The sequence below is a fragment of the Coloeus monedula genome (assembly GCF_965178545.1).
Source record: "Coloeus monedula genome assembly, chromosome: 21".
Lineage (NCBI taxonomy): Eukaryota > Metazoa > Chordata > Aves > Passeriformes > Corvidae > Coloeus > Coloeus monedula.
In genome coordinates, this window is record NC_138801.1 from 6,556,736 (window position 1) to 6,577,428 (window position 20,693).

The window sequence follows — 20,693 nt, forward strand, 5'->3', positions numbered from 1 at the left end:
GCCTTTTCTGGAATTCTGTGACTACTTTAAAGCCAGCTTGTGTTCACACACAGGGACAAAATATCTGTGAGACAGAGCTGAGGCCATGGTGTCCAGCCTGCCATTGATTTCTGGGATAAATGTGTCCCACACAAAATGCCATGGTGAGTTTTTAACGAGAAATACACAACAACAACTGATGGAAAATTTAGCATAGAGTTGGTTTTTATTCCAAACTCTAATATAAAGCAGTGGATGAAAACCACTAAAAATAGTTATGCAGGTTTGGAGTCACTGCTCTCTGTTGCTGGTGTTCAGCATGTCTGAAAGCCAAGTTCTGAGGCAGATTTAAAACTTTTCACAAGTAGGCAACTTTCACTAAAGATGCTTTTGGAGCACCTTTTGAAGCACCCCATCCCTGTATTTTCCTACGCTTTGCTTCACTCTCCTTCCCACCTTTTCCCCCATAGGACAGTTGATTAATACACAATATTACTCATTCTGGAAGCAAGTAATAAATACAGACATACTTTCCTTTTCCTCAATTTTACTGGTATTGACATTAGATTCATTATGTTTTACGTCATCCCCATGATCCATTTCTGTTGTTGTTTAAATGGAGGCAACCTGCACATGGCAGTTTGCTTTCAGGGATAATTTACAGTGATGGAAAGGTGGATAAAAAGCATCCATTTCATTCATGAAGTATTTACACTGCTGGAAAGGCATTCTGTGTTCACGAAATAACCACACTGAAACACTTCCAACTCCTTTACAGCTTCATAAAGATTCTGGCAAGGGCATCCATTAATGCAGTGAAAGTAAATTTTCTTTATAAACTGTCTTATGCCTTCCATCTGTCTTCTTGTTGCCTTAGCACGTCTACCAATGCGTGCAGGAGAAATTTGGAAAAGTAAAGGAAAAAAGCAACTGCTGTTAAAACAGCTCCTTTTTGTTACTGTATTCTTTCAGTTCTTGTTTCTCCCTGTATCAAAGATCTCTTTCATGCTATCAGATATGCACATGCTCTCTTGCTAGTGATGCTCCTTTTTCCTGATAGATGACCTTTCTTTGACTTACAGTGTAAAAAGAAATTCCTAAGTGAAGCTGAGAGGATTCACAAGGGCACGTTGGAATGGCCTTAAGCTGAAGGAGGGCAGGTTAAGATTTGATATCAGGAAGAAATTGTTCCCTATGAGGGTGGTAAGGCTCTGGCAAAGGGTGCCCAGAGCAGCTGTGGCTGCCCCTGGATCCCTGGAAGTGTCCAAGGCCAGGTTGGACAACGCTTGGAGCAACCTGGGATAGTGGAAAGTGTCCCTGCTCATGGCAGGAGATTGGAACTAACTGAACCTTTAAGGTCCCTTCCAACCCAAACCATTCTGTGACTTGAATTCAACATTTTTGCTTTTAACTGGATGTCCTTAGTTTGTTTCCCTTTAAAACACAAGGCCACATTGTAACATACTTAATTGTTGATGGCAGCCTGCTAAATTCATGATACTGAATTGTTTGTTCAACAAAAGTTATTGCATAGATTTATTCTTGTCTGATAAATATTGTATGGGTGTATATACACACATCTGCCTACTGTTTCTGCCATGTTATTTTTAATATTTAGATTCTTTAAGTATTTAAATGCCTCTGGGCTTCCAGTATCCTATGAATGACTCAATGCTGGTAATGACTACATCACTCCTGTAGAGCTGAGGCTTGCAGTGCAAGTAGAACTAAAATAATTGCTTCAATCATTTCAAATGTTAGGCTTCAAAATAAAATCAAAGGTTTAATTTTGAGTGTCCTAGGTTTCAACTGTTATTAACAGCAGTTAACATTAGAAGGGGGTTTGTTTGCTCTTTTTAACCCACAAGTAGCTGTTGTTTCTACTCAGACTTCTCTTGAGCTTTTGAGTGCCTTTATTTTGCTTTGCCTGGGAGTGAATATTTCCTTCCTCATTGCTGTGATTTTCAATAGTGCCTTTCTTTCAGTCAGTGTTTCCTTTGAAACCTTCAAGGTATGTTTCCTTAGCATGCACTTTTTCAGAACAAAACAGAATGAAAACTCAAGTGTATTGCAGTTGTGGGCCTTGATGCTCCACTTTCCTCTGATTAGATAGACCTTTGCCTCTATGGAGAGAGTAATTGATGTCAGCAGGGCTCTGCACAGAAGTAGTAGTCTCAATAGTGGGTCAAATTGTGGGATTGTGGCCCTATTACCACTGGCTCTGCATTATCCCTTATTATGTATGATAACTAATAGTTATATTCTAAAGCCTTTCAGTAGAACTGCGATAGCATGACTTTTCAAATAGGATAAAGTTGGGTGATGGGCAATAAATTAAATTAGAATCAAGATGAGACCATCAAGCCTTGCCACTTCAACTTGGATTGCTTTGTTACAGTCTGAAAGGAGAGAGCCTGTTGAGTTCACATAGCTGCCTCAACTCTTTAACATATAGATAGTAAAATGCCATTAGTGCCAGGCTTCAAGAGCCTTTGAGTCTTTCAGCAGTGACAAGAGGTTTGTATCATGGCACAGTACATCCCAGTTAGGTAGTGTTAGTAAAAGCTTCAATTGGGATTACAATAAAATGAGATTACTCAGAGGAAGTGCAGCACATCAAATTGAATTGAACTGCCAGAGCTGAAAGGCATCCTCCTCATACATTCAGCTAATTTTTTTTGCCAGCTGGTTATTTCTCTATTAACCAAATAGTTGACACTCATGTACTTATCTCAGGCTTTAAGCGTGGGAGATACTGGGATAACCAATCAGCTGAAAAATACTTTTAATTCTGGTTGGTCCTGAAGTGTTTTACTGACTATGAGAAGGTTACAAAGGGCAATAACAATTACTTGACTTGCATTTCAGAGGCAGCACCTTGAGCGTGGGATGTGGCACTTTCCAGGCTGTGCTGCACCAGTGCACATCACTGGGGGATGACTAGCATGAATACAGTGCATTGAGGATTGCCTGGGCTGGCATTTAGCTTGCTGGATACAGGATTTAATACTTAGATTCACTTGACTAGTGCAGTAAGATCCTCAGAGCAGGATTCATCACCCTTATGTTTGTCAGATCAGACATTTAATTCGTGCCAGTTACCCAGAGCTTATCGTGGAGGTACTGGAGGGAAATTCAGCTCTTAGAGGACAGAGGATCTCATCCTCAGAGATGTGAGGACAGGAGACACGGGGTGAGTTGAGCTTTGGAGGGGCCTGTTCCTCCCCTTGGCTGCTGATGGTTGATCAAGACTGGCTCAGTTACCTCAATTTTAGAAATGCAGATTTAAGAGGGATAAATTTTCATCCCTGTGATCATAAATGGGTTTGGAGTTTGTAATCTGAGGCCAAGACAGTGATTCTAGCCTTATGCTCTTGCCTGTGTGGTAACAGATCTATCACCAGACTATTTACAAGCCTCCCTGCATTAACCCCTGTGGATTAGCTGGTAGAATCTCATTGTTCTCTCACTAAATACAATGGAGCATGAGCAGTGCAAGACTAAAATACATGGTAAACCCTCTGTAGTGGTTTAGTTCAAAATACTCGTTACTGTTTACCTTCTGTGAGATAAGAACTAGGAGGAACGCAAAGCAGGCACCAAACTTGAAAGAATATAAAGAAGTTTATTAACAGACCTAAAAGAAGAAAAAAAAAAAAAATCATACCACACCTTCAGAACACTTCTCCCTCCCCCCACCTTTCTCCCTTCTCCCACTGACAATGTAAAAAGACAACCCTTGAGATGTTCAGTCTGTTTACCACTTCCATAATAACCTTGTTCAGTCCATTTAGAAAGAGGAATCTCTCTTGCCCATGCTATGGAGAAATTATCACGAGCCAGCCGCCCAGGTTGGTTCTCTGCTCGCATGTGAGTCCCTTCCCCCGACTTGCAGCTTTTCCCACAACTGCTTTCGAGGGTCCACTCTTGAATTACTGGGGTACAATTTTAAGGTTGAGCCGTTCAGAAACAAAAGTTCTCTTCACCCATCTCTGGGAGCGTTTCATCTCTAAGAACAGAGGCCCTCCTCCTTCCCTGGGAGCAAAGGGTCCTCCTCATCTTCATCTCTAGGACTATCTCTGGGAGCATCTCTAGGAACTGAGGTCTTCTCCTTTTCCATTTGGAGCAAAAGTCCTCATCGCTTCCATCTCTCCCTGTTCAAACTTCTCATGAAATTACAGCTGCTTCAGCATCTGCCTATCTCAGCGCAGGTGCTTTTGCTCACAAGTACAAGTTGAACACTCCACCCCCCATGCCTTCATGAAATTACAACGGGTACTCTGATACATCATAGCTTTACAACAGAATTTCAGCTTTAAGCATCTCCTCTTTCTTCTCCCTCAGGTTTTCAGCTCTTCACAGCACTAAAAGGGTTAATCTCACCCAGGCCTTGCAGCTGGAATGTCGCTTATCGCTGTTGCTCACATGATCTTTGCTGACAGCGGTGCAGCTTCAGCTGAATCTTGGCTGCACTGGAGAGGGGGAGCCGAGCCGCTCCATCTGCACATAGCAGGGCTGTGGGGGAGGTTCTGTGGGTGGAACAGGTCCATGGCTCCAGGATGGCCCTGGCCCGGCCCAGCCTGGCCCAAGCAGGGCCTGGCCGGGCCCGCTGGCCCCCACACGGGACCTGTAGCCACCTGTGCCAGCGCCGGAAACGAGAGAGAGCTCTGCCCGGGGTTTGTCTATTCTTTAGTGTGGATCACAGCGGTCACAATTTAAGTGGCTTAAAGAATTGTCCATATTCAAACTGGCCACTGATAGGGTCTGTCAGGTCCCAGAGGAAGCTGTAAGCACCCCTTTGCGAGAACATCACTTCCGGGACTATGCTTGCTAACCCATGACACCGTCCTACGATTTTCTTCTCAAATCATAGCAATGTCACAAAATACTCCTGCATTTTGTCCTGTTGGGATTTTAGCTGATAGGTAAAGACTGCCAGGGATAATTCTGCAATTTTAGTAATTGCCCAGCAATGAGAGGCACTTGTGCTGCACAGGGCTTTGGATTACTTGGCATTAACCTGAGCTGTCTTTTAGCCTGTACTGATAACCTTCAAAATATATAGGGGAGAAATAGCTTTTATAACATGTTTTTCTGCAATTTTTAAAATTGTTCTTGTCTGGAAAGTTTAATCTTTAATGACCTAGAGATGACTCATAAATCATCTTTCATGTGTATATTTATAGGTTCTGCAAACATTTTTATCCATGGCTCAGAGCAGCATAATTCCCTGACTTCTGAAATACATTTCCTGAGGAAGCAAAATCAAGTTCTGAATGCAATGCTAGCAAAAGGATCTAGAGGTAAAAATGTAAACTGTTCTTTACAGGAGTAGCCTGCAACTCATCCCAGATTGGAAAACAATAAAATATTCACAGTCCACTTGTTAAATTGACTTAGCCATTCTTCCCACCCCTGAAATTCCATGCTGAACCATGAGCATTCAAGCTGGGATTTGCAATAATGGAGTAGCAGCTGGTTTTTTTCAGGTAGTGTCTGAAAAAGCTGATTTAGTTAAAAATCATAGCCTTAGTGGGTTGTGGGCATTGCAGATAGCTTGTGTTTTTTCTTGTTTCAGATAAGCAAAAGGAAAATGAAAAGTTAAGAGAATCTCTTTCTAAGAAGAATGCAATCATTGAGCATCTTCATGAGGACCATGAATGCATCAAGAAAGAAAATGAAAAGTTGCAAAAACAAATTTGCCAAAAGGAAGATGAAATCAGATACCTGACATGTCAAATTTACAGCAGTCGCAATGAACTAAACAGGTACTGTCCACATTTAAACAGTCATTTAGAGAAGAAGTTGTCAGTGTGACAGGCACATGTTTAGCCATAGCCATTAACATTAATGAGGGGCATGGATATATTCAAAAGGCAAGGGAAGAATTATAGAGGGAAAGAGGAGTGGATTTTAGATTTTGAAAAAAAAAATCAGAATGTAACTCAGCTGTTTATTGGGACTTAACAGGTTGCAAACAGAAATTAATGTAAAGCAGCATCAGATCTCTGAGAATGAGAAGTTGCTGCAGTCGCTGCGAACTGAGATCAAGGTTTATGAGAAGCTGGAAGAAGCAAGAAGGAAGGGGACAGGTATAAATGCACAATTGTCTCTGTACCCTTTGCACCTCTTCCCTCTGAATGTGCTCTTGTCAAAGGCCAGTAGGGCTGAGTCACTGCTCCTTTACTTCTGTTTGTGTCTGCTCTACAAAGAGAACTGACAACCTGCTGCTCAGATGCTTTTTGACTTGTGGTAACTGCAAGCCTGAGATGTGTCAGATGTTGACTAGACACCCCCAAGTTTCCTCTATCTTCTTAGCTAATCGAAAAACCAGAATTGAAGACTTAGTGGCTCAGGCTGGATGAGTTTCCTGGGGATCTTAGATATTTACTTGTCATATAAAATCCTGCTGCTGCATCCTCACAGCAAGTAAGTAAGCTTCCTGCTTACTCAGGTAGCTTGTGCTTTCTCTTGGCTGGAGGTGAGGGGAGAGGCTTCTCCCTGGGGCTGGCAGAAGTGCTGGCACTGTTCTCTGAACGAGGTGTTTAATAATTTCCTGTCCACTTTGCTGTCAGTAAATGTGAGAGGAGGACTGGAGCTCACCTGAGTTCTTCCTACCCCTTGGAAGGAAGCTGCACCACCACGCAGCTGTTGGTGTGCTGAGGTGAAGGAGTGGAATGCTGTTCATTGCTGAAAAGCCCTTACCACATCCAGCAAATTTCCCACTGGAAGTTCTTAGAAAGTTCATTTTTTTTCTCCCTGCTGCTCCAAGTGTTGTGCCCTGCTGCCAGTGGTTTTCCTGCCTGGCTGCAGCAGAAGAGCCCTGTTGGCATGAGGCTTTAAGGCAGAGTTGGCTCGGGGGTGGAAGGTATTCTCCTTGCAGAACTCCTGATGTCATTGGAGAGTAGCAGCACCCTCCTCATGCAGCTGAGCCCCTTCCCACTGTCTGGAGAACACCCTGAACAGCTGGATTTCAGCAGGAAAGAATGCATGGAGTTGTTTGTGTACTGATCTTTCTGTGTGAACGCAAACACAGCCCTTGCTTTTCTCAGGTTCAGATTTGTTCCTCTGGTTGCCAGGTGATCACTGTTTTCTTTTTCCCTCGGTGTATAAAATTAAACTCCCAGTTCTACTCCATCCCTCCTCCAAACTCTGATGTTCCCCATTCCTTTTCCTTTCCCCAGACTGTGAATTACTGCACTTCACATTTTGTAAATCCTCTTCGTTCTCCTTTTATCTCATTTTTTGTCTTTTGGCATGAGACATAGTAGCTTTCATGGACAAAGCAGAAAACAATTTTCGGCTCTTTAAATCTTTCAAGGGTAGAAGCAATTAAGACATGCTTTTTTGTCAAACCATTATCTTAATGCTGTTTGTAGTTAATTCTTAATATTGAGGATAACACTGGCTATAACTTACTTGCTGAGCATTCTAGTAGGTAATATTATTTTAATTGTTAAAGATGTTTGAATGTTTCTTTTGAAATTGTCTCAGATCCCAGATGTGATGCCTCAGAAGAATTCCGGAAAGATCAGAATAATCCACTTGATTTACATGAACTGTTGACTGAAATCCAGAGCCTGCGAGTGCAGCTGGAGAGGAGCATAGACACCAACAAGTCTTTGCATGAAAAATTAGAAGAACAGCTTTCCAAAGGGAAGAGAGAGGAAGTGGGACCAGTGTCAGCTGTTAATAACAACTGTCTGTTCAAGCCAGGCTCTCAGCACTGTGCAGGAGTGGATGGTACTGTGCTCTGTGTGCTTTTGGGGTACTGGAGAACCTGTGCCTCGTTCTTTAAAGATGCTCTTACAGCATTAAACGACATCAGCTGGCCTCACATCCCTCTGCTGTTAGAGCTGGTGTGTGAAGAGCACACTGCACTGTCCTAGAGCCTCCAGCTGGTGCTTTCTTTGCATCCAAACAAAGCATTTGCAGAGTCTCTGGGATGGGAGGATGCCTGCAATAAATTGTAATAAATTTTGCTTACCTGGGAGGTTCTTTTTTCACTGCTGAGCTCTATAGTGTTTGCTAAGGGTGAGTGTGTATTACTCAAGAATGATCAATAAGTGCACTGAATGGGCTCTGGATAAATCAGTTCTCCCCTCTTTGCCCTTGAGGAATATTTTACCTTTATTTCAATCACTGTTAAGTGATGCTGTTTTAGCAAATGAAGGAAAGTGTAATGTTTACACCCAGGGTTAGGTTATTGTTCCAATATTTATGTACATGGGATACAGAGGGCACAAGGATCTTCCTCCTTAAAGTGCTCTGCACAGTAACAGCTTTCCATACATCCAGATAAAATCATATGGACCAGAAAGACTCCTTGGAATGTCAGTAGCTGAATTTTTTAGATGTGCTTTTCTCATAGGTGCTTAGGGAATTTGGAAGTTCTGAAGGGGAGGAATGTAAAGATTATCTTTAGTCTGGTGCAGCTGTGAAAATGTCCTACTTCTTGTGGAGTTAATGGGAAGCTTACATTTGTTAATTAAAATATGTTCATCAGGATGTATTTTAGATTTTTTAACTATGGCTTGATTTTGGGAGATACCTAGATTTTGGATAGGTGCTCAAGTATAAAAGTAGGTAAATACTGGAAGATCCGTGGCATGGTAAAATGAGCTGGTTTTCCCTGCTTCCAGAGTCCAAGTGTAGCATCAGCAATAAGAGGAACAGAAGAGCTGGGAGGGTTTGTTTTTAAAAGGCATGAAAACCTCTAATAATACAGCTTTCCTTCTCCCTTTTTATATGCAGAAAATCTCTGTAACTGCCCTGGTGCCAGGAGAAATATTTGTGAGCTGCAGAAGCAGCAGAACGGATGCTGCATTACAGTGGGGAAACCAGGTACACCCAGACTGGCTGTTTAAGAGAAGAGCGTAAATCAATTTTTTGTTTGAGGATAAAAAGATGACCCAATTTTTCTGTCCCAGGTACTCAGCCAGCCCCTAAGGATGATGTGGACAGTGCCTCCCTGTGCAGCAGCACCTCAGGCTCCAGCAGGACATGCACCCCACGCCTGGTGCCCGGCCATCGGATGTGGGCGGACAGGAACGGGCGGCACGTCCTGGGCCTCATCGAGGACTACGATGCCCTGAGGAAACAGATCTCAGAGGGGCAGCAGGTGCTGGCAGACATGGAGATGGCTCTCAGGGAGGTCACTGGGACCAAGCTGCAGGAGCCTGGAGTAAAGGTGAGTGCTGGAATCCTGTAAAGGAGGGTGGATTTTACCCAGGGGCACAAAATGTTGCAAAGGGAAGAATTGACTGAATAACTCAGGACACCTCAAGCTTGGCACAGTCATCATCTAGATGGACTCAGTGTGATTCTGAGTTAGTTCTTTCTAGTCCTTTAAGCAATCTCACTTTCAGTTTTGGCTTGAAATTAGGTAAAACTGCTTGATTTTGCTATGGAAATCAGTGTTGTGCTGGAAATGATAAAGAACCAAACAAAAGCAGCAGCAGAAAACCCCAGGTAAAAATCTAAAATGCTTCAGAGAGGGTTTAAATGAGGGGTTTGTAAAAGTAACCTAAGGATAAAAATAATTAAGATTTTCATATAATGAAGGCTTGAGATAAACCCAGGAAATGTAAGACAATTAAAAGAAATGTGATACAGAGCTGATTAAGTTCTCCACTTAGTTGAATTCAGCCTTTTAGTAACACCAGGTTATAACTGTACATTAAAGACTGATGTATGCTGATGAGGCTTGTTTCATATTACATTCATATTTCAAGGAAGATTTTTTATATTTTTTCACTTCCTGGTTATCAGTTGAACATTTTAGCAATATCATAAGCCAGTCCAGAAACTCGAATATCTCATTAATGATCAAATACTGTCTTCTAGGACTCAGTGTATCATCTTTTCTTCATTCTCTGACAGTGTTAGCAACTCATGGTCCTCTTATTGCAGTCTTAAGGATGCTTAAACCAATAAAATGTTTATTTTGTCCTGAGTAACATCAGTCCTTTTTGTCTAGAATAAGGAGACCTAGTTAGTGTTTACTTCTGCTAATTTTCTCTTATGTAGTATTAATTTTTGGACACAGTTAATGATGGCATATTTGGGGTGGTTTGAAAAGAAAAATTTGCCCACAAGCTTCAATTAGAAGGAAGGAACAATCTGTGCACGTCTGTGGCATTTAATAAGGAACTAAGAAACTTAAACCCCAACAGGAAGGGCTTGGATCAGGCATGGAAAACAGCAGCTAGTGGTAAAAATAATGAACTACTGGCATGGAGGGTGCTCAGAGATACTGGCTGGAGGCAATTTTAAGGATAGATTATGCCAATGTTTAAAAAATTCCATGTAATGCTTTCCTGCCTTGGAGAGGGAAAGGAAACTAAGTGTCTAATGAAGGTCCTTTTCACACCTATGACTTTATGATAATATAAATGTTGTAAAAAACCCTGCTTGCTGCTGTTCAGAAAACAGAAGGTCTTAACTGCAGGGATAAATTCATGCCACTTATTTTTGCAGTTATAATTAGTGAAGCTATTGAAGGTACAAGAAGTCTGCAACAATTCTGCAATTCTTTTTGTGGTATCACATGTGTGCTCACACAGTCAAATTGTGCCTGAATGACACTTAAGACTCTCTGAAGTATCATACATTTCCCAATGACCTAGTTAACATACTGATAATGACTGAAAAAGTAATGTCTCTAAGTTTTTAACTTGTTTTCCTGGTGTACAGATAAAAGCAGTAAGTTTCACAATTTGCACTTTCCTATCAAGCTTTACATCACTGAAGTTTCAGACTACTTAGCAAATGGGATGTTTTATGTGGCAGGAGGATTCTGGTTAGATAACAATGCTAAATAAATATTCAGATTGTATCCTGCATGGGGCAGGAACTGCAAATGCTTTTCTTTCATTACCCTTCCCCCTTCTGTAGCACCATTGCTTTGGTAATTCATTTGCTCCCCTCACATTCTTTCCCTCCTTTATTTCACATTTATGCAATTCTTTCAATCTGGTTTTCTAATCTGTCAGCAGAGGAAAACATTTTATGTGTGTCTTGATAGTTATTTTATTATTAAATGGAACAGTTTAAAGGGTTTGCTAAGGAAGAAACACCAATACTGCTTAAATTGATGTCTGTAATCATTGGCTTTCAAATAACATGACACGAAATAGAAATGAAGAAAGAAGAGAGTTGCCAGCTGTTACCATGTGGCATAGCAAATCTAGTAAATATAATCTATTGTTAATCATGGTTATTGATTAGGATAAATCCCCTCCCTCCCTGAAATTCCCAGATAATACATAATTCAGCAGCCTTTGTTAACTAACAAATTAGTTTTTGGCACACAGTGGCTGTGTACATTATCTTAAATATGAAATCACACCAGCTGGATTAAACCCATTAATTAAGATTACATTTTCATCATGTTTTAAATATAAAATGTCTCTAATCCTGTGATACAGGTACCAGAACAGGCATCCCTGCATGGCTTTTCCACAAACACTCACACGGTACAGCAGATTTTAGAAGAGGCTGCACATTCACTGAAGCTTCTCTGGAGAGTTTCACTTCCCCTGAAAGCTGCTCATGGTACTGCTCAGGGCACTCAGGTACTGCTGGGCTTCATCTGGGCTTTGTTGGTTTGTTTGGGGGTTTGGGATGGTTTTTTGGACTCTGGGAACGTCTCAAAGAAGATGCGCCAATTACAGATGGGTCATTTGGGAAAATCTTTGGAAAATCATGACCCCAGTCTCTGGACACATGGATTTAGGGTAAGGCTGAGTATGTCCTGATCATATCATATGGCCAGGTGTTAATTTACAACATACTTTGTAATAAAGATGTAGTATCTAATCCTGTTACATGAGATTCAGGAAACCCAGGCAAGTGGCAAATGCTCCACCTCAACAAGAAAAGGTTTGGGGTCCCTGTTAATTGAACCAAATTCAATTTGATTATGTGTGTATTGGTAAGAAGGGAAACATCATCAACATTGATGTAATCTCAGCTTTTACTTTTACGTCATTGATGCAAAAGCTGTAAAAGAAGAAGCTTTTGTAAGGGTGACAAAACCCCAAGACAAGTTTTATAACACTTTAACTAACAAGGATTGCACTATGTAAATGAATAAAAGTAAACTAAATGAGGAATGAAATACCTCTGCCATCAGAATACCACCACTCAGCAATGAAACTGTTCCAAACCTTGGCTTTAAAATACATCTAGAGTGATTTCACTGAGGTTTTTGTATGTGTTTATTAAGGGAAGCAGGATATTCCTGAAAAAAAACCCTCAAACTTTGGGAAAACAAACATTTTATATATAATTTCATAACATTTTTGGTGATATTTTTTAGTATCCTTAAATATATAAAATCACAAAAGCAGTGGGAGTGAAGTTTGCTGTCTGATACATTCACTGATGTTTCAGCTCCAGATTTGGGATGTCTTGGCAAGAGTGTATACTTCCATTTTTATCCTCAAGTGTGTAATCCATACAGACAGCTCTGTGTTGGCCTGGATTGCAGTGACTGAACATATTTCACCCACACAGGGCTTTCAGGATGTGGAGGATTCATCTCCTACTTTCCTGTCACACTGATCCGAACCTTGATTTGGATCAGTCACTTCTGCAAGTCTGATCTTAATGTGTTTGGGGATCTGAATTCCCAGGATGCTTCTAATTTGAGACTAATAGAATCTTTTCTAGCGTTTCTTATTCAACCTCCCTGTACCTTAAGGATATTAGATTGCTCCTGATGTCTTAAAAGCAGAATATGAAAGAATCTCTCTATTGAAGTTTGGGTTCTAAAATATGCTGAGTATTCAGTGCCTTCTCTGCAGCCCCACAGGAGTTGTGAGTAATCAGTTTTTCTGCAGAGATAAATAGTGGGGGCAAATTCCAGAAGTTTTGTTACTTAACAAGTGGCACAACAAGGAAAAAATGTCCAAGCTTAAATCTGTACAAGTGACACTGGCTGATGTACCAGGGCTTCTCGCAGTACTGTTGTAGAATCCCTGGGGTAGATTCACTGACCAGAACTTTGTTTGGTTTGGTGGTGAAAACTGAACCTTAATAATGATACTGTCAAATAATTTTGCAATTAAACTGTCCCAGGGCCTTTTAGCCCTTTGGTAAAGGCAGCATCAGCCATTAACAGAACACCAAGAGAAAGCTGGAATTCTGAACCTGGCAGACAGGACACTGATCCTGTGGCACTGGCCTTCCTTATCTTTTCTAGTTGAGAAGCAAAACCAGGCACCAGTCTAATAGACTTTCCTCAGTCTAATAGAAAAATTACTTGCACTAAAATCCAGCTAAGAGTTGTGGTTTTATCATAGAATCTCGTGTCATGGGGGATGTGAAGAAGGAAGGACAGGACTCAGTGGTGGTCCTTCACTCCTTTAAGTTGTTGGTGCTCCAAGGAAGCTTGAGGGTACTTGTACAAAAGTATTGAGCAATTCCCAATGTGGAAAATAGTTTTAGCTAGTAGTTTAATATCTTACTTTCTTCTCCCAATTTAGGACGAAGGAATGAAAGCAGAAATATTTAGGTTACGTAAGAAACTGTCTGAGCAAGAAAAGAAGTTGCACAGCACGGTGAAACGCCTGCACTCCACAAACCAGCTGAAGGAAAACATGGAGAAAGTTATCATTGACCAGTGTGAGTGTGTGCTTTAATAATGATTCTGATTTTGTTTTTGTAGTCTGTGGCTACCTTTAAATTTGGTGTTGCCTTGTGTGCTCCAGCTGTGACAAACAGGCTCAGGCTGTGCTGAACTGATGGAGCCTCATTCCAGTGGATAGAAATTGCCCAAAGTACAGAGGGCTGTAGAGAATATCATGGGGAGCTGTTCATGGTTTTACACAAATCACTGATAATGTATCAATCCATGCAGCTGCCACTAATTCCTACTTGGGTTATTCCATTTTGGATACTCTTTTTTTCTGTTTTACAACAGTTCTGGACAGAGGCAGAGTTACTGTTTGCTGTAAACATTTTTAGCCAAAGTTTTTGACATTGTCAAAATTGTGGTTTTGCCTCAGTCTTAATAAACGTGGAATTAGGCTTCTACATTTTCTGGGGTGCTGCCTGGAGTTCTGTCAGTGCTCTGCACCAAACTAAGAAGTGCAGGAGAACAACCTCAGAACAAGGGAAACAAAAGCTTGCTATGAGTAATTTTTTAAAGAAAAATTAGGGCATGCTGTGCCCTAATTATATTTTACCCTTAGAGGCCCAGGTCTAGAGAATTATCTGGAAACACGAAAACAAGTGGGACATAAGGAGTATTGTAGCTGTGTTAAGCCAGGTGTCTGTTTGAAGAGATCCATCTCTGCTGCTTTAGACTTTAATCACTCACCAGAAGAGATCTGAATGGAATTCTCCTCTACCTCCATGCTACAGCAATATGTGTATTGTGGGAGGAGGAGTTAATTTTCTTCTGTAAAAAAATTTTTTCAAAAAATCCATTCCTACCTTCTCTGAAGTGGTGGGATTGAATGGCTCATTAGTCTTTGCTGGAGTGGCACTTGTGTTATCAGTAATTAATCTAGACTGGAAATTTTTCCACACCATACAAAGTTATAAAAATATCCATAATATTATATGTTACTCAAGTCAGTTAAATGCAATGTAGAGTGATAAATGTTATTTTGCTCCATAGCCTGTAATTTTTATATCTAAGGCCCATATATCTTCTGATATATCCTGCAGATTTTTGTTGTTTCAGGCATTTATGGGCTGGTGTTTGGTAATTTCTTTCAAAATTGCTATATTCTATGTGTACATATTACTTGTATTAAATCATAAATTATGTTTTGTTCAGGTTGTAAAGCCAAATAGCTCCGTTTGGGGTTGTCATGTAAAAATCAAAGCTGTTCTATTACATCTTTCCAAATAATATCCCTGGGGTAGATTCATTGGTCTAGTTTGTCCAGTTCCAGTGTCATCTCAGACCCACTGGGTAATTTCAGAGCTAGGCTGGGTATAAATCAGCAGAGATTTTTACCCTTATTGCCAAAATGTTATCCCTGAGCCACCCCACCCACACTTCCCAAAAGCAAACAGCGCCTGTTCCCCTAAATTTGCTCACTTTTTTTCATGCATTCAACTCCCTCTGAATGAGGTGCTGAAAAACTGAAATATCTGCCTGGAGAGCAGCAGCTGTGCCAGCAGTGGCACAGCTTCCAAAATTCTCTTCACGGGCTGAATTTAGTGTTTTTGATTTAGAAAAATCTAGTTTTCCAAGTGAAATGAATTTACTAGCAGAGCTCTTAGGAGCTCTTAGGAGCCACACAAAAAGACCTGGATGTGATTTTCTCTAAGTTTCATTGATTATGGGAATTATGGATGTCAAGTTGCCTTTGTCTTAAAAGAGCAGAAATTTCAGAAATGTTTCTAATTTGCATCTGTACACAAATTCCTGGCCAAGCATCCAGCAAAACTGGGGGATCACCTGAAGCTGCTGGATTTTATCAGGATGCTTACACTTGGTTTTGAGATTTTTTCCCCTTCTCCTTCTGCTAGAAAGAAAGGAAAAGCACTGTGGTAGGTGACCTTGCCTGCCTTCATTCTGCACACATCCTGTTACCTGCCTGCTCCACCGAGGATATTCAGGTTCTCTCTGTTATTTAGCTGAACATTCCTAAATATATTTAGAGGCAGAGACTGGAACATTCTTGTGGCTCAGAGTCTTCTGTGTGCTCTCTCTGGTGAGAGAGCTCATTGCTTATAAACCTTGTCTGAACCTCTGAGCATGAAACAATGCAGTGCCAAATTGCAGTAATCTGCCAAGGGTGTAATTATCTCATGACAGCTCTACCCTTGGAGTTGTTGGCTTCTTATTGTTGTAATGAAAAATCTTTATTATGGCTAAATTGTTTATTTTTGAGACCAGAATATCAAATTGGTGCTTGTGAGTGGTGCATTTTAGCAGTTACAGAGCTGACACCGATTAGAGACTCACATATTTAACCTGACATTTCTAAATACCACTTTTGTTTGGAAACACCCCCTCCTCCATTCACAGGTCTCCTGCTGGCCCCAGAGAGACAGGCTGGGCTGGATGCATGGAGAAAACCTAGAACCCTTCAGAGCAGGCCACTGGTTTTTGATTTCCCCATGGCACAGAAAGGTTGCTTTGTCCTTGAACTGCTGGAGGATCTGGCTGATTTCTTTTGCCATCTGTCCTCTTTTCCCCCTCCTAACTGCCCTCCCCAGCCCAAGCAGGATACATAAAGGATCAAACTGGAGTTAGACCATGCACCATCTCCCCTTAAAGTGAACAGAAAATCTTCCTGTGTTAGATGGAGGGAAGCTGGCAGTGATGGTGGCAGGGGCTGTGCATATCTGGGGTGGTACATGCAGTGCTGAGCTTTGCCTGCTGCACATGGCAGAAGAACTTCAGAAACACTTCCAAGATGCTTAGGTTTGAAAAGCAGATTATGGAACACAGGCCAGGAGCTGGAAATGACATTGCAGGGGTGGCACTACTTTGGACCTACAGTCCTGAGGGAAGCCTCCTGCTCAGACATTATTTCATATTTGGTCATAAGACAAATCCAGGGAATTTAGAAAGACTTGCAGTATTCTTTTTAATCTCCTCTTTCTTTCCAGTGGTTTTAACACATGATGTTTTGAAGAAGGCTAGAGGAAATCTGGAAGTAAGTAAAATTTTTGCTTGTACTGAATTCCTTGGTCTATGCTAGTCAAAAATACACAGTGCTGTGTCAGGAGTATTTTGCAGAATTAGTCTGATTTGCTTTAGGGTTTGCTACCTAATCAAGTCTGGGTGACAGCAGTTTAGTGTGATAAATAGCCTGCTGTGTTTGATGGCTGAATTAAGTTTTATGACTGACCACATAAACAGCTAAACCCTCTCCTTCCTGATGCTTTCCCTAGATTAATATTCATGTCTGTCATCATCTTCCAGCAGTTCATTTCCAGGAGATCACAGCCTGATAACCTGCCTGGTACACAATTTCACACAGACATCCTTATTTAAAGCTGGAGCCTGTGTTAGTCACTCACTGGTGGTGCTTTTATTTTTTAACCATAGACCCAACAGGAGAAGCTTTTGGAACCAGCTCTCTGCTGGTGCAGGGTGTTCAATCACTGAGTATTTAAGTAATCACTGCTCAGATTTATTTCTCCCAGAAGGTTCAGACTTTGCTCCCAGAAGGATGCAATATATTCCCTGACTCTGGAATCCCATCCTTCTCCTCACACTCGTCCACTCTGAATAATTGTACAATTCCCAGCCCCTCCTTAAATTTTCCTCTAGCCTTTTCCATGAATCCCTTCTCCTTCAATCCCATCAGCATCAACACTTCCCTCTGCAGCTGCTGTGCTGTTCTTATCCTATCTGAGCTAGAAAGTTACGACATAAAACAATCTTTCTGCTTACAGAAGTCTTACCACTTTAATTTGAAGATCTGATGAACACAGGAGCTCCTCTTTGCACATCCTTGTGCAGCAGGATGAGGTAGAGACAAATTGGGAGCACTGAGGTACTGCACAATAATAATAATTACTGCTTTTCTAACCAGGTTCCACCAGCTGAGAATCAAAAATCACCTTTCTACACCAGCAAAAAAAGGATTATCTGAAGGAGAAAGTTCTGCTAACAGAGACTGGTTTTGTGAGTGTTGTTTGCTTTGTGCTGCCTTACTATTTATTGATGTAAAAAATGTTTGTTCAGCTCTTTTAATGGAATCAGCCTTTGACCAAAAAAAAAAAAAAAAGGACAAAAAAAGACACCTTTTGGTAAATAACTTATTTAACATTTTCTGTAATGTAAAGATGGTTTTTAATATTTATTACAGAGGCAAGGTACTGCAGATATTGAGGAAAAATCCAGATTTTTTTTAAAGTTGGCATATGTGAAATTTTATATTTGTACCTGTCACGTTATAAAACTATTTGTTGTTGTAGTCAAACAGGTCCTGAAAGAATCAAGAATGTGATCCACCTTCCACTGTTTCTCTCCTGCTAAAAGAATGTAGGTTAAAAAAATACTCTGCCAGTTGTCATTGTTTTGTAGCAATATGAAAAATGTAAAATATTTTAAAGCATTTTAACCATCTCTGGAAGGTTCCTCTGGAAGCTGCCTGATGCTGGGCTTTGTGTTAGGTACTTAGATTGATGCTGTGTCTGAAAATGTTACTTAGAATCAGACAATTAAAGTGAAAAATAATCACAAATGTGTTTGTGTTACTTTGTTTAAAACCTCAGACTTTGGGCGTTAGTGACCAAAGCAGCCACATCAGAGCATTTCTTTCCTGAGTGACACAAAGTGAACTGGGAAAACAGTTCTGTTTAACACTAACAAGGCCATAATTTGAAGTGATTTTTGGTTACAAAAGCAGAGTTTGTGGTGCAAGCATGTCTTTATTGAACTCATTTCACACAAAATGCGATGTTTTTTCCCCCTCAAGCTGATGACATCCTCATGGTAAAAGAAAATTTGCCCTTAGCATCCAAGCACTGGGGGTGGGAGATCTTACTGTGGGGTTGGGCTTACATAGGTCCTTGATTTTGCCCTTTTGTAATGGGCTTCCACAAAACTCTGAGTTTGTCCTCTGAGGTGGGGCCGTGGGCAGAGCTGAAACTTCCACCCACCCCTGGAGCTGGGGCCGTTCCCTGCACAGCACAGGGGGGCTGCAGGGTTCCAAAGGGCCTTAAACACTATCCCATCCCACCCCTGCCATGGGCAGGGACACCTCCCACTGTCCCAGGCTGCTCCAAGCCCCAGTGTCCAGCCTGGCCTTGGGCACTGCCAGGGATCCAGGGTCAGCCACAGCTGCTCTGGGCACCCTGTGCCAGGGCCTGCCCACCCTCACAGAGAAGAAATCTTTCCTAATATCCAATCTAAGCCTCCTCTCTCTGTTTAAAGCCATTCCCCCTGGTCCTGTCACTTGAAGCCTTCGTAAATAGTCTCTCTCCATCTTTTCTGTTGGTTCCCTTCCGGTTCTAAAAAGACCAGAAGTAGATCACCCCAGAACCTTCTCTTCTCCAGGTTGAACAGCTCCCAGCCTTTCCTCACAGAAGTTGGCACAGATAATCTGGTCCTCAGCACCGGGGGTGGTCTCTCCTATTCCTTCCTTACTCACAGCCACTGTGCACATGGGTTTCTATTGGAGAAAGCCAGCCTAAAGCCCTGCACTTCCAGGGTGCCTCTTGCCATGGTCCCTGCTGTGTCCTGCTGTTTAATTTCCCAGCACAGGCCTTCTCTGAAGTACAAAAAATGATTTTGTGGGGGTCCCACAGCCTTCCTGGACGTGTCATGCTCCAGGAAATGTTCTGTGCCCTAGAGAGCTCAACCTGCAGCCTGAGTTTTCCTGGAATTGCCTGTGCCACATCCTGGGAGAGGCTCAGCCCTTGGCTGCCAGCAGGAGGAGCCAGACGCATTCCTCTGGATTCGGGGAAAACGGGAAAAGTTAAAAATAAACTTCGTGAATTGGGAAAAGGGGGGCGCGAGGTAAGGGAAGAGCGTGCAGTCAAACTTGTTTCTTCAGTCTCTTCACACATTATTGTCCTCACAGCTCACTAAAAACGTCAAGTTAATTTTACTAAGTAGCTAAATTATAGACACTCAGATGTAATCAAATCCACTATACATTTCAACTTTCAAAATTAATCATCCTACGTTTCTGAGTTATAACACCTGAAGGAAACAGCTGTACAGCTATATATAGCATCCCCATGACTCTTGGTCTTCTTGCAGCCTTTTATTCCCCCCACCATCTGCACTTAAAAATAAATAAATAACCAGGTTAAATGTTTCCCTTTCCTGAGATGATTTGCCACTTACTTCATAATGATCCCTGTTGTGCCCTCTCAGAGATCTTTTCCTGACCCGTTTTTTCTTCTGACAAGCTTTAATTGCTGCACCCAGTTCACACCTGGGCAGGTCTCACCACTGAGATTAGGTTAACTGGGAGAAAAAAATGTAGGATATCATTACCTCTTTAAAAACAGATGATCCTACGAGATCAAAGTATTTCATCTTAATGAGAAGTGCCTTTTAACCACACACAATTTACTGGGCTGGTTTAAAAATAATTAGAAAAAAAAATCCAGGAAAAAAGCTCACCAGATGGCGGCTGCGGAAGACAAAGCTTACGAAGTGTTAAACTTTGTTCCCATTAACCAAAATTAAATTTTCCTTTAAAAATAATTATGCAGGAGAAAAATAAGCAGCATAAGCAAAGGGAATTATAGGAGGGGCTCATTTGCTTAGTGAGTTGCTGCCTGTACTTTCATTATGTGGGCAAGGTGATTGGAAACATTGCTGAGAGAGTGGTTCAGGGAGGAGTGCTCCGGTGGGAGAGGGGAGACTGCTGTCATTACCTGTGACCTTGAACATCCAGCTTATTCCCCCGGCTCACAGACACTGAACAGGCTGAAGTCTTTCTCAGAGAGGATGTTAAGGGCCAGCTAAGATTAAAGGGGAAAAAAAAAGGGGGGGGGGAAGGTTAAAAAACCAAAGACAAGGCTTTTCACAGCTCTTTAAGCCCCCACAGTATGTGCAGCTGTACAGTGGCACGGGGAAGAGGCAATATTTAGTGCCCTGGGGGCAGAACAGGGCCTGTGCCTACCACTGAAGACCCACCTCTGCCAAAGGGAACACATAGAAATAACATCCAAAGCTCACAGGTTGCTGCTTGTATTAAAAATAAATCAGCACAAATGCACTCAGGCATTTTTGAAAACAAAACCGCAGCAGGATCTTGCGGTATTTTAATTTC

The 20,693-nt window shown here is 41.6% G+C and overlaps 1 protein-coding gene across 2 annotated transcripts in view; it reads left to right on the forward strand.

Annotated features, from left to right (window-relative positions):
- CDK5RAP2 (CDK5 regulatory subunit associated protein 2) overlaps positions 1–18,048 on the forward strand; it is a 72,639-nt gene extending 54,591 nt beyond the window's left edge. For both annotated transcript variants that reach the window (XM_082295095.1, XM_082295096.1), the window contains 10 exons: positions 5,166–5,282; positions 5,558–5,747; positions 5,950–6,071; positions 7,474–7,722; positions 8,734–8,823; positions 8,910–9,169; positions 11,409–11,555; positions 13,470–13,608; positions 16,561–16,607; positions 17,493–18,048. In XM_082295095.1, coding sequence (XP_082151221.1) covers positions 5,166–5,282; positions 5,558–5,747; positions 5,950–6,071; positions 7,474–7,722; positions 8,734–8,823; positions 8,910–9,169; positions 11,409–11,555; positions 13,470–13,608; positions 16,561–16,607; positions 17,493–17,552 — 1,421 coding nt within the window. In that variant the 3' untranslated portion in view covers positions 17,553–18,048. The remainder of the gene's footprint in view (positions 1–5,165; positions 5,283–5,557; positions 5,748–5,949; positions 6,072–7,473; positions 7,723–8,733; positions 8,824–8,909; positions 9,170–11,408; positions 11,556–13,469; positions 13,609–16,560; positions 16,608–17,492) is intronic.
- Positions 18,049–20,693: the final 2,645 nt, after the last annotated feature.